Source organism: Mus pahari, chromosome 18 (genome assembly GCF_900095145.1).
Source record: "Mus pahari chromosome 18, PAHARI_EIJ_v1.1, whole genome shotgun sequence".
Classification (NCBI taxonomy): Eukaryota; Metazoa; Chordata; class Mammalia; order Rodentia; family Muridae; genus Mus; species Mus pahari.
In genome coordinates, this window is record NC_034607.1 from 22,886,257 (window position 1) to 22,903,107 (window position 16,851).

The following is a 16,851-nucleotide window of genomic DNA, read 5'->3' on the forward strand; positions in this document are numbered from 1 at the left end:
CTTAGCCTGCTTTCTTATAGAATCCAAGACTACCAGCCCAGAGATGGACCCACCCACAAGGGGCCTGTCCAGCTTGATCACTAATTGAGAAAATGCCCCACAGCTGGATCTCATGGTGGCATTTCCCCAACTAAAGTTCCTTTATCTGTGATAACTCCAGCTGTGTCAAATTGACACAAAGCTAGCCAGTACACTGAGCATTAGCTAACTAAGAAGAACAAACAAAATCTACAGAGTACTAACCATTCTGCTATCATTTAACAGTAATTCATAGGTTCTACAGTGGCTACTGATTGATCCTGTGTCAGAGTGAGAATCCCTCTCTCAGTCTCAGTAATATGCATTGCACTATATTTGAGAGATTTGCATGATTGTTGATGAATTACTGACTCTGTGTACACATACAATGCAAACATACATGCACACACATGCAAGTACACAGATGTAATTGTGTATGTGCGTGTGGTAAATGTCATTACTTAAATATATCTTAAATGCAAATGAAAATGTTTCAGTTATGTTATGGATCTTCTAGCTGCACTTTTTTCATAGAAATCAGCTCACACCCCTCAGTAGTGCTTTATGGACATTTGCTAAGCAAGCCTGCTATATTGCTTGGTGTCTCCTTACTATCCAACACTTGAAGCTCTGAATCTAGCCACATGCTAACACCAAGACCTAAAATAATTTTGAATTAGCAATTAACTTTTATCTAGTGCCTAATTACTTCTGGCACCTTGACCAAGTCTTGTAGTGTGTGACCTCTCTTCATTCCCTAGCCCGCAACCCCCAAATCATATAAGAAAACTAATTCCCTATGCTATTAAGAATTGAGAGGCCTGATTACCTCTAGTATCTAGGCCATGCTATCCATTATGTATATTGATACGTAATTTATCTTACATATTTTAATTTTAGTAGAGCTTTTATCTGAAATGTGATTTCTCTCAGCTTAGTTTCTGCCAAATGACTCATAACATTTTCGAATCCATCTAAAAGTTTATCGCATTTTCTGATTATCCCCACTGCATATACCTATCAGCATGCAACTTTCTGCCCCTTGGTACGAAGGTGGTCACGATGTACTTATCATCATGAATATTTTTAATTTTTTTATTATTATTTTCTTTATTTACATTTCAAATGCTATCCCGAAAGTTCCCTATACCCCCCCTACCCCTGCTCCCCTACCCACCCACTCCCACTACTTGGCCCAGGCATTCCATTGTGCTGGGTCATATAAAGTTTGCAAGACCAAGGGGCCTCTCTTCCCAGTGATGGCCAATTAGGCCATCTTCTGCTACATACATCATGAATATTTCATCTCACCTATAGCCTACCATAATCTTTTTTAAAATTTCTTCACTTATACACTAGTGAGATATATCTCCATATTGGTCCCTACCAATGTTTTTGCATTTTATTGTTTCACAGATTTACAAAGTATACAATTGTTGATGGTAATATGCACAGGACAGTTTATATTAGATTACTGACACCCACTGTCATTTTTCTTTAGGCAATTCTTCTCTCAATTTTATAATGATGGTGCCAAAAATGCATTTATATAAAGACACTAATATAATGTCTCTCCCTGGTCCAGGGTCAAGCTACCGTGAAATGTGATAAATTCCTGTACTATTTTGTTTAATCTTTATTACTGATTGCTTCAGAAACCCACTGCCCAGCTGTTCATAGCAAGTTGTGGCAATGTTACCCTAAATACAGTATGTATCACAAAAAAAACAAGGTTCAATTTTAGCAACAGACATATACTACATTCTTTATATTAAAAAATCCTTTAGAATTCTCAAGTAAATCACCATATGATGAATCTTAGTGAATTATTCTATGAATGCAAAGTGAATATAAGAATTTCTAGCTCATTTTTAGAGAAGGTATACTTTTATTTTCAAAAACAAATTTTTCTTAGATATTGTATTAATTTACATTTCAAATCCTATTCCAAAAGTCCCCTATGCCCTCCCTGTTCCCTGCTCCCAAACCCACCCACTCCCACTACCTGGCCCTGATTCCCCTGTAATGAATGAGGCATATAAACTTCACAAGATCAAGGTCCTCTCCACCCAATGATGGCCTACTAGGCTATCTTCTGCTACATATGGAGCAAGAGACACAAACTCTGGGGGTACTGGTTAGTTCATAATGTTGTTCCTCCTATAGGGTTGCAGACCCCTTCAGCTCCTCAGGCACTTTCTCTAGCTTCTCCATTGGGGGCCCTGTGTTCCATCAAATAGATGGCTGTGAGCATCCACTTCTGTATTTGCCAGGCATTGGCATAGCCTCACAAGAGACAGCTATATCATGGTTCTGTCAGCAAAAATTTGCTGGCATATGCACTAGTGTCTGGGTTTGGTGGTTGTTTATGAGATGGATCCCCAGGTGGGGCACTCTCTGGATGGTCCTTCCTTCAGTCTCAGCTCCAAACTTTCTCTCTGTAACTCATTCCATGGGTATTTTCTTCCCCATTCTAAGGAGGAACTAAATATCCACACTTTGGTCTTCCTTCTTGAGTTTCTTGTGTTTTGCAAATTGTATCTTGGGTATTCTGAGATTCTGGTTTAATATCCACTTACCAATGAGTGCATATCATGTGTGTTCTTTTGTGATTGAGTTACCTCACTCTGGATAATATCTTCCAGATCCATCCATTTGCCTAAGAATTTCATAAATTCGTTGTTTTTAATATCTGAGTAGTACTCCATTGTGTAAATGTACCACAGTTTCTGTATCCATTCCTCTATTGAAGACATCTGGGTTCTTTCCAGCTTCTGGCTATTATAAATAAGGCTGCTATGAACATAGTGGAGCATGTGTACTTATTACAAGTTGGAACATCTTCTGGGTATATGCCCACAAGAGGTATTGCTGGATCTTCTGGTAGTACAATGTCCAATTTTCTGAGGAACCACCAGACTGATTTCCAGAGTGGTTTTACCAGCTTGCAATCCCACCAGCAATGGAGGAGTGTTCCTCGTTCTCCACATCCTCGACAGCATCTGCTGTCACCTGAATTTTTTATCTTAGCCCTGACTGGTGTGAGGTAGAATCTCAGTATTGTTTTGATTTGCATTTCCCTGATGATTAAGGATGTCGAATATTTTTCAAGGGCTTCTCAGCCATTCAGTATTCCTCAGTTGAGATTTCTTTGTTTTGCTCTGTACCACAGTTTGTAATAGAGTTATTTGATTTTCTGGAGTCCAGCTTCTTGAGTTCTTTGTANATATTGGATATTAGCCCTCTATTGGATTTAGGATTGGTAAAGATTCTTTCTCAATCTGTTCATGGCCTTTATGTCTTATTGACAGTATCTTTTTTTTTCTTTTTTCTTTTTCAATTTTTATTAGGTATTTACTTCATTTACATTTCAAATGCTATCCCCAAAGTCCCTTATTCCCCTCCCCTGCTCCCCTACCCACCCACTCCCCCTTCTTGGCCCTGGTGTTCCCCTGTACTGGGGCATAAAAAGTTTGCAAGACCAATGGGCCTCTCTTTCCATTGATGGCTGACTATACCATCTTCTGCTACATATGCAGCTAGAGACACGAGCTCTGGGGGTGCTGGTTAGTTCATATTGCTGTTCCACCTATAGGGTTGCAGCCCTCTTCAGCTCCTTGGGTACTTTCTCTAGCTCCTCCATTGGGGGCCCTGTGTTCCATCCGATAGCTGACTATGAGGATCCACTTCTGTGTTTGCCAGGCACTGGCATAGCCTCATAAGAGACAGCTATATCAGGGTCCTTTCAGCAAAATCTTACTGGCATATGCAATAGTGTCTGCGTTTGGTGGCTGATTATGGGATGGACCCCTAGGTGGGGTAGTTTTTGAATGGTTCATCCTTTCGTCTCAGCTCCAAACTTTGTCTCTGTAACCCCTTCCATGGGAGTTTTGTTCCCAATTCTAAGAAGGAGCGAAGTGTCCACATTTTGGTCTTAGTTCTTCTTGAGTTTCATGTGTTTTACAAATTGTATCTTGGGTGTTCTAGGTTTCTGGGTTAATATCCACTTATCAATGAGTGCATATTATGAGTTCTTTTGTGATTAGGTTACCTCACTCTGGATGATACCCTCCAGATCCATCCATTTGCCGAGGAATTTCATAAATTCATTGTTTTTAATAGCTGAGTAGTATTCCTTGTGTAAATGTACCACATTTTCTGTATCCATTCCTCTGTTTAGGGACACCTGGGTTCTTTCCAGCTTCTGGCTATTATAAATAAGGCTGTTATGAACATAGTGGAGCATGTGTTCTTATTACCAGTTGGAACAACTTCTGGATATATGCCCAGGAGAGGTATTGCTGGATCCTCTGGTAGTACTATGTTATTGACAGTATCTTATGCCTTACAGAAGCTTTGCAATATTAAGAGATCTCATTTGTCAATTATCGATCTTACAGCACAAACCACTGCTGTTCTGTTTAGGAATTTTTCCCCTGTGCCCATATATTTGAGGATTTTCCACACTTTCTCCTCTAAAAGTTTAAGTGTCTCTGGTTTTATGTGGAGTTCCTTGATCCACTTAGACTTGAGCTTTGTACAAGGAGATAAGAATGGTTCAGTTTGCATTCTTCTACATGCTAACCACCAGTTGTGCTAGCACCATTTGTTGAAAATGCTGTCTTTTTTCCACTGGATGGTTTTAGCTCCTTTTTCAAAGATCAAGTGACCATAGGTGTGTGGGTTAATTTCTGGGCCTTCAATTCTATTCCATTGATCTACCTGTGTGTCACTGTACTGGTACCATACAGTTTTTTTTTTAAATCATAACTGCTCTGTAGTACAGCTTGAGGTCAAGAATGGTGATTCCACAAGAGGTTCTTTTATTGTTGAGAATAGTTTTTGCTATCCTAGGTTTTTTGTTAGTCCAGATGAATTTGCAAATTTCCCTTTCTAATTCTATGAAGAATTGAGTTGGAATTTTGATGGGGATTGCATTGAATCTGTAGATTGCTTTCGGCAAGATAGCCATTTTTACTATATTAATCCTGCCAATCTATGAGCATGGGAGATCTTTCCATCTTCTGAGACCGTCTTCGATTTCTTTCTTCAGAGACTTGAAGTTCTTATCATACAGATCTTTCACTTCCTTAGTTAGGATCAGATGATGTTTTGGATTTCCTCAGGTTCTGTTGTTATGTCTCCTTTTTCTCTGATTTTGTTAATTAGAATACTGTCCCTGTGCCCTCTAGTTAGCCTATTTCAACACTCTTGGGAGTCCAACTCTCTCCTGAGTCCCAGCGGTCAGAGACCTCCCTGGAGGCCAACTCTCCTCTGTCAGAGAAGGTGCCCAGAGGTCTGCCCTCTGGCTGAGATGAAGACCCAAAGGGACCCTGCCCAAAAAGCTCTGTTGCTTCAGCAGTCTGCATGCTCTCCTGCGTGGACTGATCTCTGAGACACCCAGGATACAAGATTGGGCTCTCTCCTGAGTCCCGGGGTCAGAGCCCTCTCTGGAGGCTGACTCTCCTCAGTGATCCTAAAACCCTGAGGGGGCTAGGGCGCCTGTGTCATGGAGAGTCTTCTGGGCACCGTTGGACTCTCCACTAAGTTTGCACCCAAGGTGGTTCAGGCCTGGCACTAAACAGAAGGAATCCCAGCTGCTGGTCGGGCAGGTTTCCTATGCCCCTGTTCCTGCTGGCACAAGCCCCTCACGGTTGTTTTGGAACAGATGTAGCATTCCACTCACCAGTGATCCCAAGATCCTGGGTGTGTGTGCTAGGGCATCTGGGGTGTGGAGAGTCCTCTGGGGACTGTGGGCCAGTCCGCTGAGTTTGTGCCCAAGGTGGCAGGGCTGGTGCCAACCGGAAGCAAAGGTATACTTTTTCATTTTTGTATTTATTCTTTCAGAATTTGCTACTAGTACATGCAATATGTTTTGATCACATTCACCTTCCAAAACCCAATCCAGATCCTACCTTTTGTGGACCTCTCCAACTTTATATATACTTCTTCAGTTATAACCCAAAATTAGTTATACCTAAATGTCCACGGATATCAAGCCATCCAGTGAAACACAATCAAGCAGTGGACACATTTCTGAGGAAACATGCCTCTCCTTCACCCAGAAGCCATGAACTTGAAACAGCTCCCTCATTACAGAGAAGAGTTGTGTGTCTGGGATCTTATGAGATCTGGGGTTTTTTCTTATTTACTTTTTCTTCTTCTTCTTCTTCTTCTTCTTCTTCTTCTTCTTCTTCTTCTTCTTCTTCTTCTTCTTCTTCTTCTTCTCTGTCTCTCTGTCTCTGTCTCTCTCTCTGTCTCTCTCTGTGTATGTGTGTGTGTGTATGTGTGTGTGTGTGTGTGCATGTGTGTTTCATGCTTTTGAATGCAGAATGGTTTATAGCCATGCATGCAGGAGCAGAAGTCAGAGAAGGCATTAGGTGTCTTCTCACTCTCCACTTTATTCTCTTATGACGGGATCCCCAATCAAACTGTAATTTGCCATTTAGTATAGCATAACTGATGAGAATGTTGCATTTTTTTATAAAGTTTCCAGTTTTGGAGTTTCACATATGTATATCTGTCCCCACATTTTTGCATAGATGTTAATAATTTCAACTCAGATTCTTATGCTTGCACAGAAAGTAGCCTTTCTCAGAGCACCAAGTTCTCAGTTTCAGACTGTAAACATTTTGGAAAAAAGAAATTGTAAAATTCAGGGCAAAAATGGAATGTTGACTGTGAATCCTGAGGTAGAACAATTACAGAAATGAAATGGCCTTTAAAGAATTTAACTTTCAAACATTTCAAACACTATACAAGGAGGTTTTGTCATGATATAGTGACTAGATTAATTATAATATATTTCATATTCCCAGGTACCTACAAAAAATAGCTACGTGAAGTCATAGAAAACAATGCTCCTGTGAATCAAAAGTGCTCTTTGTTTCACGTTATTTAACAAAGTGCTTTTATATGTGATTGTGATGTCCATCACAAAATGAATGTGATTGTTACTAGAAATTTGAAAGGCAGCAGTGACAGTCTTGCTGTGGGGTCGCCTGTGTGTGAACTGCATTTAAACTGTCAGCAGAATTAAGTTCCATTAAAGATCAATTCCTGTTTGTCTATTGAGGAGTAAGCATGCATGCTCCAGTCAAAGTTCCTGTGGTCACCTTCGTTAAGTATTTTCTTTGAGATAGGTTATCATATGCAGTTATTGGTGGGAAGGGACAGATGTCAATAGGTTTGGTGCATTATTTATCTGTATTTTCATTTTACCGACCAGCAATAGATTTTTTTTTGATTTGTTCATTCCTTTCAGGAACTCTCACCCAGCCCTGTTGAAGAAATTCCCAGAATGTTGATGGTAGCAACTGGAGATATGGGAAGCAGGTGCCTCCTGCATGCCTCAGGTAAGTTGAAAAGGGCTCTCTCATCTTCCAATGTCTTTGCTCTTGTGGCATTTCTTCAAAGTTGTGAGATTCTACAGAAACAGAGTCACTTTGCTGTGCTATCACTTTACTGTAGATCCTTCCTTGGATTGAAATTCTTTGTGCAGTACCTGCAGGTACCAGACAAAATAGAAACTTATAGTCAACAAAAGCAAAACAAAATTTCATCAAAAGCTTACATTTTACACCGCAAAGTTAGTTGTCACATGAGTTCATAGATTTATTTGAAAATAAAAAGCCATAAAACACTTTTTTATGCAAAAGCAAGAGGTTTATTTTCCAGTACATCGGAGTTGACCTTCAAGTAGTCTCTCAAGGTGAATGACTAGAAGGTGACCCCAAATGGCAATTTCAAGCAGCTTGTATACTTTTTAGGAGCACAGGTTACAGCTGCAAGGTTACAGTTTAAACTTATTAACTGAGAATATTGAGCTTTAAATCTACTGGCCAGCAAGCATGGACAGTTTATGACACGCATTCGAACTCTACCTAGGACTTTCCAGAGGGTCAGGTGACTATCAGTCAGTACATTCTGCAGTTTTTCTGAGAAATTTTTACTTGAGAATGTTTCTGTGGGTGGAGAATGGAACTTTGCCTAGCCTTGACCCCGGGTGGGAGGGGTAAGCTGTAAGGAAGGTGTGGGACTAGAAAAAAACCTTAGGGTCCCTCATTTCCCCCTTTTTCTTGTACAAGTTCCAATCCTGGAGCTACACTCAGGGATCTTGGTTAACTAACTCATATTCTTCAGGTCCTGTCCTCAGGGCATCATATTGTTGGTGCAGGACCATCAGTTGTACTGTTCCTGTTCTCTGTTTTATTAAGGCTATAAGCTTGTTCAGTATGCAGGGTCCAAAAGTCAAGAATAGCAGAAGAACAATTAGGGGTCCTAACAAGGTGGATATGAGGGTGGTTAACAAAGGGGAGGAGTTAAACCAAGACTCAAACCAGCCCTGACACTGTTCTCTTTCTCTCTTCGGCTTGGCTAGGCCTTCTCTCATCTAGGCCATGGAATCCTTAACTACCCCAGATTGATCTATGTAAAAGCAACATTCTTCATTGAGGGCAGCACACAATCCTCCTGGTTGGAGGAACAGTAAACCTAGCCTTCTTGTATGTTGTAGGACTACTTCCGACAGAGAGCAGAGACTCCTGTAGGTCAGAGATCGATGTTTCCATCCTCTTAATGTCCAGATCTATGGTGGCCCTGGGGTTCTGGTATTGATGGCGTTGTAGTACCAAGGAAGAGGTAGCAGTAGCCACTCCAGCCACTCCCAGTCCCAAGAGCAACTACACTGTGAGCACTGTGAAGGGTTCACTTCTTGTTCAAACAGAGAGTACTGTCCCATCTATCTAGAGGCTCTCCATAGTGGTGGTAAATAAGCCTTGGGATCAATTAGACCAGTACACAGAAATCAGAGAACTGGTCCAGTAAGGTAGAGTGCACATAAGGGGCCAATCCTAAGGCACAAGCCCACCATCCATATGGGGGGAGGCAGGTGGTAAAAAGTGGTTCCCACACACACTCTCTGATGGTCCTGCTGCCAGCTTCTCCCATCTTGGGGACACACATATATGGGAGTCTTTTGAAGGGCACTCCTCAATCAAGTTGAGGTGTCCACAGCCTAAGTCCCACCCTCCAAAGCCACTTCTAGGACATGGTTTAACTTCACAAGTCCCTCATCCCCCACATTTGAGTAACTCCTACCCCTGTGTCTCTAGGGTGGGATATCCCAAGAGTCACTAACTTACAGAGATCAAAGACAAGGTCCAGACAGGTATAAGGTGGGTGTTCCTCTGTAGTGGACCAAGCTACACCCCCAGTGACCGAGAGTACTTACCAAGTCACTTTGGTAGGGTTGTGGGGGATGCTGAGGCTCAGTGCAAGAAGGAAGATACACCATAGCCACCTCATGGTTTCTCTAGCATTGCAGAATGGTAGGTGATCTTGAGCTTGAGGGGGTTTCTCAGGTGTCTGTCTGCTATCCAGCTGGCATCAGGCACAGATGCTGGTCTGAAGTGAGTTATATGAAGCCAGGCAGTTACTCCATCCACTTATCGATGGTTGGGGTAGTCAACAACACCAGGAATGGCTAGTTCCACTTTGCTTCCAAGTTTTCAGCAAGATGCCTCTTCCGAATCTCCAATTTGGTACTTGTGTGGAATCTCTAGGGTACCTGTGTTTTACAGGGTACTAAGTTTAGGCCACAATTGCTGGTGGCTGATCTGAAAAGTGTGCAATCAAGCCAGCCTGAAAAGTCACCCGGGGGGTGGGAGGAGGTGGTCAAAGAGTAGGGGGGGGAGTCCCATAAGAGTCTTGAAGGGAGTATTTCTGTCCCTAAACAATGCCTAGGGAAGGAGCACCACCCAATATGCACCAGTCTCTAAGGACAATTTGGTTAAGGTCTCCTTCAGGGTCCAATTCATCCTTTCTACCTGCTCTGAACTTTGTGTGCACTGTGGAGTTTCCAATCTCTCCCTAGAAACATACTCACTCCCAGGCTTACCTGAGAAATAAGGGCTGGCCTGGTATCTGAGCCAACGGTTTAAGGCATATCAAATCAAGGATGTATCTCCTCTAATATCTTCTCCATGACCATCTGCAGTTTCTCTTTTGGTGGGGTAGGCTTCTACCCATCCAGAAAAAGACTACAAAGACTAGGAGGTACTTATACCCATATTTTCCTGGTCTGACTTAAATAAAACCAACTTCTCAAAATACTCCAGGACTATGACCCCTTAGTCTTTTCCTGATGGTGCTCAGTGGGACAGGCACTCACCTTCTGGCAAGCTTCACAATTTCTAGGGATCATGTCTGCTAGTTTTCCTAAATTTAAAATAACTATACCCAATCCCTTGGTCACCTGTTTGAGTTTTCTACGACCAAAGTGGGTGTATCTGTGCATTTGTGTAAGCAGTTCAAGGGCCTGATGTTCTGGTAGGATGGTTTTTCCCTCCAGTGTCTTCCAATGTCCACTTTGGTCCAAATAGTTAGTGGGACACCCTTTCATCGGCTTAAGTTCATGATTAGGGAACCCAGGTGGTGGCCAGCCATTTCTCAAGTTCCAATCTGGACTCACCCGAGTGGTGATTAGTCAAGAGGGCAGTCTTTATTTCTTTCATCGCTACTTCCTTTGACGCCCAGTCTGCCAGGTGGTTCCCACTAGCCATGCGGTCCTCACCCTTCTGGTGCCCAGGGCAATGGATAATATTCACTTTTGCTGGTTTCAAAAAGGTCTGTAGTAGGGCAACTATCTCTGGTTAGTTATTGACGATCTTGCCTTCCAACGTTAGGAGTCCCTGTTGTTGGTAAATGGTCCTGTACAGTCTTGAAGGTGTACCTGCTGTACCACCAAAGCTCTAGCCTTCTGTTGGCCATCAACCAAGCAGCTGCTCCCATCTCTCAGGTCTTGCATGTGGTGATATTCCTGAGTGCCAGGCTTCTTTACAGGCAAAAGGGATATGTTCCAAACAGAGCAGTGCTTGCACAGGGCCCCTGGTTGTAGCAGCTGGTCAATGTGTGGTTTAATACCTTCTCATCCCTCCAGAGATATCGGGTACTAGCGCAACAAGACAGGATTAGCCTGAGTCTTAAGATCCACATACACATGGGCCTGCAGACATGCATGTCCTGGTCTGGCAGTTTCAGCTCAAGCAAGAGGGAATTTTTCCAGCCACCAAGCAATATCCTGTCTTTTGGGTTTTGAGCTCAAACAAATTGTATTCATCCTCCATCCCAATAGTAAGGACCTGGACAGGTTCTCCAGCATGCCCCCTCAATTGAGGGTCCTTGGGAAGGAAGTGGATCTGAGCCCCCATCTTAGAGAGTAAATCACTCCTGAACAAGGGATAGGGGCAGTCAGGAATAACAAGGAATGAGTGGGATACCTGGCCCATACCCAGGTCCACAACTCTTTGGGTAGTCCATGAATATTGTTTAGTACCAGCAGCCCCTTGGACCCACAATTTTTTATTAGATATTTTCTTTATTTACATTACAAATTTAATCCCCTTTCCGAGTTTCCCCTCTGGAAATCCCCTATTCTCCCCTCTCCCCCTGCTCCCCAACCCACCCACTCACACATCCTGGCCCGGGCATTCCCCTATACTGGAGAATAGAACCTTCACAGGACTAAGGGCCTCTCCTCTCATTGATGACCGACTAGGCCATCCCCAGCTACATATGCAGCTAAAGCCATGAGTCTCTCCATGTGTTTTCTTTGATTGGTGGTTGAGTCCCCGGGAGCTCTAGGGATACTGGTTAGTTCATATTGTTGTTCCTCCTAGGGGGCTGCAAACCCCTTCAGCTCCTTGGGTACTTTCTCTAGCTCCTTCATTGGGGACTCTGTGCTCTGTCCAATGTATGACTGTGATCATCCACTTCTGTATTAGTCAGGCACTAGCAGAGCCTCTCAGGAGACAGCTATATTAGTCTCCTGACAGCAAGCTCTTGTTAGCATCTGCAATAGTGTCTGGGTTTGGCGGTTGTTTATGGGGTGGATCCCCAGGTGGGGCAGTTTCTGGATGGTCATGCCTTCAGTCTCTGCTCCGAACTTTGTCTTTGTAACTCCTTCCATAGGTATTTTGTTCCCCCTTCTAAGAAGGATCCAAGTGTCTATACTTTAGTCTTCTTTCTTCTTGAGTTTCATGTGTTTTACAAATTGTGTCTTGGGTATTCTGAGCTTCTGTGCTAATATCCACTTATCAGTGAGTGCATATCATGTGTGTTCTTTTGTGATTGGGTTACCTCACTTAGGATGATATCCTCCAGATCCAACCATTTGTCTTAAGAATTTCATAAACTCATTGTTTTTAATAGTAGTACTCCATTGTGTAAATGTACCACATTTTCTGTATTCATTCCTCTGTTGAGGGACATCTGGATCCTTTCTAGCTTCTTATTATAAATGAGGCTGATATGAACATAGTGGAGCATGTGACCTTATTACAGGTTGGAGCATCTTCTGGGTATACGCCCAGGAGTGGTATTGCTGGATCTTATGGTAGAACTATTGGACTCACAATTTTTTTTTCTGGAAACTGGCCCAGAGTTTTAGAAGAGGACCTAGTGTTGGGCCCCAGTATCTACCAGCCCCAGCTTCTGTTTGTTGGGGCACTCTCAGGCCCAGTGACCCCTCTCCTTGAAGTATATGTACTGGTCATTTTCAAGGGGTTTTCTGTCTCTCTTTGGTTGGAATCTCTCTTCTCTGCTTTCACTAACTACTGTAAACAAGGTTCTCTGTAAATTCCTTTCTTTTGTTCATCTCCCTTTCATCTTCTTTCTTTCTCTTTCTCTGATCTTTCTCCTCTGTCTCCGTTATGGTAGACTTTCTCAGTGACCAACACTAAATTCCCCCAACAACATATCCTGTATACCCTCTGGCCTCTGAGGCTTTTTCCTGATATCTCTACTATCTCTGTTGTGGTAAATCTCCTCCCAAATATGCCCCAGCAATGAAAACACAGCAAAGTTAATATGATTACATGCTGTGCACCTAAATTGGGCAGATTTACCTGTCAGGGACCAGGTTGAGAAAACCCAGGCATCTTACACCCAGGGCACATAGTTCTTTGTCAAGAGCCCTTCCCCCTCTCCCTCTGCAAGGCCACTCCTGGGAACCAGCAAGACCTAAACAGACATCAAGGACTAAGGGAATCTTCTCACATTCCAGAGCTGCCCAGAGCTGTCACCTTGAACTGTCAGGAGGATCCGGACCCCGAGATAGGCTCTTAGATAAGCCGCCCTATGTCCCAGGGCAGTAGCACCAAGGACCCTAGATGAATCACTAAATGTATTAGACTTGCAAATAATTCTTCCCAATTATTTCTCACTGTATACCTTTGATCACCCCTCTCCAAATTGTATATAACCTGAGCATCTCCCCTTAGTAAAAGAGACTATGACAAACATGCATGGTCTACCTCTCTTTCTTTATTCCCATTTCTCTCTAGGTTTGTGATCCCCTTCAAGGACCATGGAATAAAGTGTCCCGCAGGCCGGGGCATTTACCAATACACTACCATCTTCCTCATCTATGAGACCCCTTAGAACTTGCAGTTTCTCCAGGCTATGTGCTTCTGCTTTGCTTTTCTCCTTCCTCCTCCTCTATATCCTCTCCCTCTTCCATTTTCTCTTTCTTCTCTCCCTCTCCTCCTGCTCCACCTTCCCTTTTTTCGCCCAATCATCAGCTCTCCTTTGTTTTACAAATTAAGGTTGGAAGCAGGTTTACAGGAAAACACCCAAGTGCTGACTCATTCCTTATTCGAAGCTACTCACAGAAGAATGGAATTAACATCAAATATAATTAGCCCCAGGGCTACCCACAACACCCTCTAGCCTCTGAAGCTTTTCCCTGATATGTCTACTAGTCTGGTCTATAAAATACATAGTCACAGTAGCTTTGTGCTCCTCGATGCTGGGGTCATAGGGTGTATATTGGTGGAATGCCGCCACGAGCTGCTCTAGAAAGGCTACAGATGACTCATCTGATCCCTGTCTCACCTCATGTACCTTGGTCAAATTTTTGGGCCACCAAGCAACTGCCTTGAGACCTGCCAACAGAGCCTAGTGGTAGACTTAAGGTGCTCCTTACCTTTGGCTGAATTAAAGTCCCTATCAGGTCAGGTTAAAGGGAATCCTAATGACTGCTGGGTTTTCCAAGTGAGCCCCTGTGTCCAAAGGCACATTCTTTCAGGCCTCAGTGAGGATGTTTTCTCTCTCCTCAGTGGTGTAGAGGACCCTCATAAGCTGTTGTATGTCATCCTAGGGGTTGATGGGTAAACAGGACAGTCTCAAAGAGATTCATAAAACCCTCAGTATTATCTGAAAAAGGGGGGTGCTGAGGCTTCCAATTGTATAGGTCAGCAGATGAGAATGGCCAATCAGCATGGCCTGATTTCTCTCATCTATGGGCCCACTGATGAAAAGGGGAGGGCCACTATCATATGGGGTGAAGTGGCCCTTTTGCTCCATGTCCCCATGGCCGGTCCTGGTTCCGAGGGTCCCTCCCCACCCTCCCCCTTTACTGGGACCAGAAGAAAGGGAGGATAAAGGGACGCTAGATGAGGGCTCAAGGAAGATCCTTGAGGAGGAGCAGTGGGAACCCGGACTATGGTAGGGGGTAAGGGCGTGGAGGATCCATCAGTAACAGATCCACTGTAGAAGGGACAGAAAGACAAAAACTTATGAATAGGTGCCTGTTGCCATTTCTGAGCAGTCTTAGTTGGTGGTTGCTAGGGTGATCTCCTTGAATCCTAGTATGAGTCCCCAAATATAAAACCTTGACCCTCAGTCAGTGGTACTTACTTTGAAACGCCCCCAAGTGAGACACCAAGAGGTTTATTTTCTGGCTTGTCGGGGTTGACCTTCAATTAGTCCCTCAAGGCTTGTGACTATAAGGCGACTGCCATAAAACTTTCCGAAAAAAATAAAAGACAACAACAATAATGAAAGAAACTTCAGCATTGAACTAATAAACTATGCAAACAGTTCTTGGGTCTGGCATAAAAAACTGAGATGGAAAAAATCATGATAAATTGCACACCATAGGTTTGTTTTTTTAATGTATTTACTTTGTATCTTCCTTGTATACTCACTTTGGACCCTTTGTTCTCTCTCACTGATGCACTTACAATGTCCTTGTTTTATACAAAGTGACAGAGGAGATCAGGGATGCTATTATGAATATTTTTCATTAATTAATTTATTCAATTTATATCTTAATCACAGATACCTAGCTCCTCTCCTCCAATTTCTACTCTCACATTCCCCTCTCTATTTTCTTCTTCCCTTTATTGTAATAGAACAGTAGGCTCTCCAATCTATACCAACTTGCCCTGGCACATTAAGTTGCAGCAGGAATAAGTGCACCCTCTTCCACTGAGGCCAGACAAAGCAACTTCACTAGGGAGAAAGTATCTAGTTGTGAAGGAATTCACAGGAAGACTAACTTACATGTCTACTATATACATGTAGGGTTTCTAGGTCCATCTGAGGCATGCTCTTTGGTTGGTTGTTCAGGCACTGTGAGCCCCCATTGGCACAGGTTAGTTTTCTCTGTAGGTCTTCTTGTGGTTTCCTTGAAACCTCTGATTCCTTCTATCCTTCCCCACACTCTTCAACAAGATTCCTCAAGCTCTTTCTCATTTTTATGGCTGTGGTCTTTGCACCTGTTTTCCTTATCTGTTATATGAAGGCTCTCAAAGACAGTTATGCTAAGGTTCTGTCTGCAAGCATTGCAGAGTGCCATTAATTGTTTCAGGGACTGGCTCTGTTCCAATGGATGGGTCTCACTTTCAGCCAGGGATTAGTTTATCTATTACCTAATCTCTGCTCCATCTTGATCCTGGTACATACTGTAGTAAGGGCAAATTATAGTTTTGTGGGTAAGTTTGCATCCCCCTTTGTATCCTAGAAGCCATGTCTGGCTATAGGACTTGGCCACTTGTCTCAGCTGGGATTAACCTATAACCTCTGAGGAGTTCTCCTGAACCAACTCTCCAGATTGTCCCAGAGATGACCCCCCCTCCGAATAATTTCTTTTTCCTTTTTCCCAGCTTCATCTCCCCCTCTTCCCACACCTAATCACTGCCCCTGTTTTCCTTCTCCACATACTCTCTCACCCAATTCCTTGTCTCCAACAATTTCAGACAGCAGACTTCTCCCTCAGAATGAGATTCAAGCATTCTTCATTGGGTCCTCACTGGTACTTGGCTTCCTCTGATCTCTCAATTGCAGCATGGTTATATTGTAGTTTAGAGCTAACATTCACTTATAAATGAGTACAGATCAAGCATGTTTTTTGGCCTCTGGGTTACCACACGCAGAATAATATTTCCTACATCTATATATTTGCCTGCAAATTTCGTGATGCTCTGATTTTTTCCTAATTAAAAAGTTATTTACTTAGAAGCATTTAGAGTGTCACCAAAACAGCTGCTGTTTTGCAATTACAAGTAAAATTCAGTGAACAGAACAATATCTTTATATAAGCTGCATTAAAGACAAATGAAGATGAAAAAAATATGTACTGTCCCCATATATAACTTGTGCTGTGCACCAACAAGAACCTGCTTTATATTTCAATGCCAATTTGCAATCCCCAGGCAGTATCAGGCAAGAGAACTGGCTATTGAAAATACAATGAGGGCGGCCTATAGAAGTGACACAACTTCTGGAAAAGATTGTGTTTCTGGCTCCAGTCATCCGGCACCTTTCCCACCTGAGGAGAGGTGTCCTCCAGAGAGGGGTCTCAAGGCCTGAGCTGGTAGGAGAGCCATGGGCGGTCTGCAGAAGCGACACAGCTGCTGGGACAGACACCTTTTCTGGCTCCAGATATCTGGCAGCTTTCCTGCCAGAGGAGAGGTGTCTGCCCAGGAAGGTTCTCACTGCCTGAGCTGGTAAGAGAGCCATCTTTGCTCCAGTGCATTGCCAGGGAAAGGG

General features: G+C 43.1%; 1 protein-coding gene across 1 annotated transcript in view; it reads left to right on the forward strand.

The window, feature by feature from the left end:
• The window catches only part of Adgre3 (adhesion G protein-coupled receptor E3), an 89,421-nt gene that overhangs the window by 4,298 nt on the left and 68,272 nt on the right, over window positions 1-16,851 (forward strand). Inside the window, exon 2 of the mRNA XM_021218322.2 lies at window positions 7,283-7,373. Within this exon, the coding sequence (XP_021073981.1) occupies window positions 7,319-7,373 (55 nt within the window). The 5' untranslated portion in view covers window positions 7,283-7,318. The remainder of the gene's footprint in view (window positions 1-7,282; window positions 7,374-16,851) is intronic.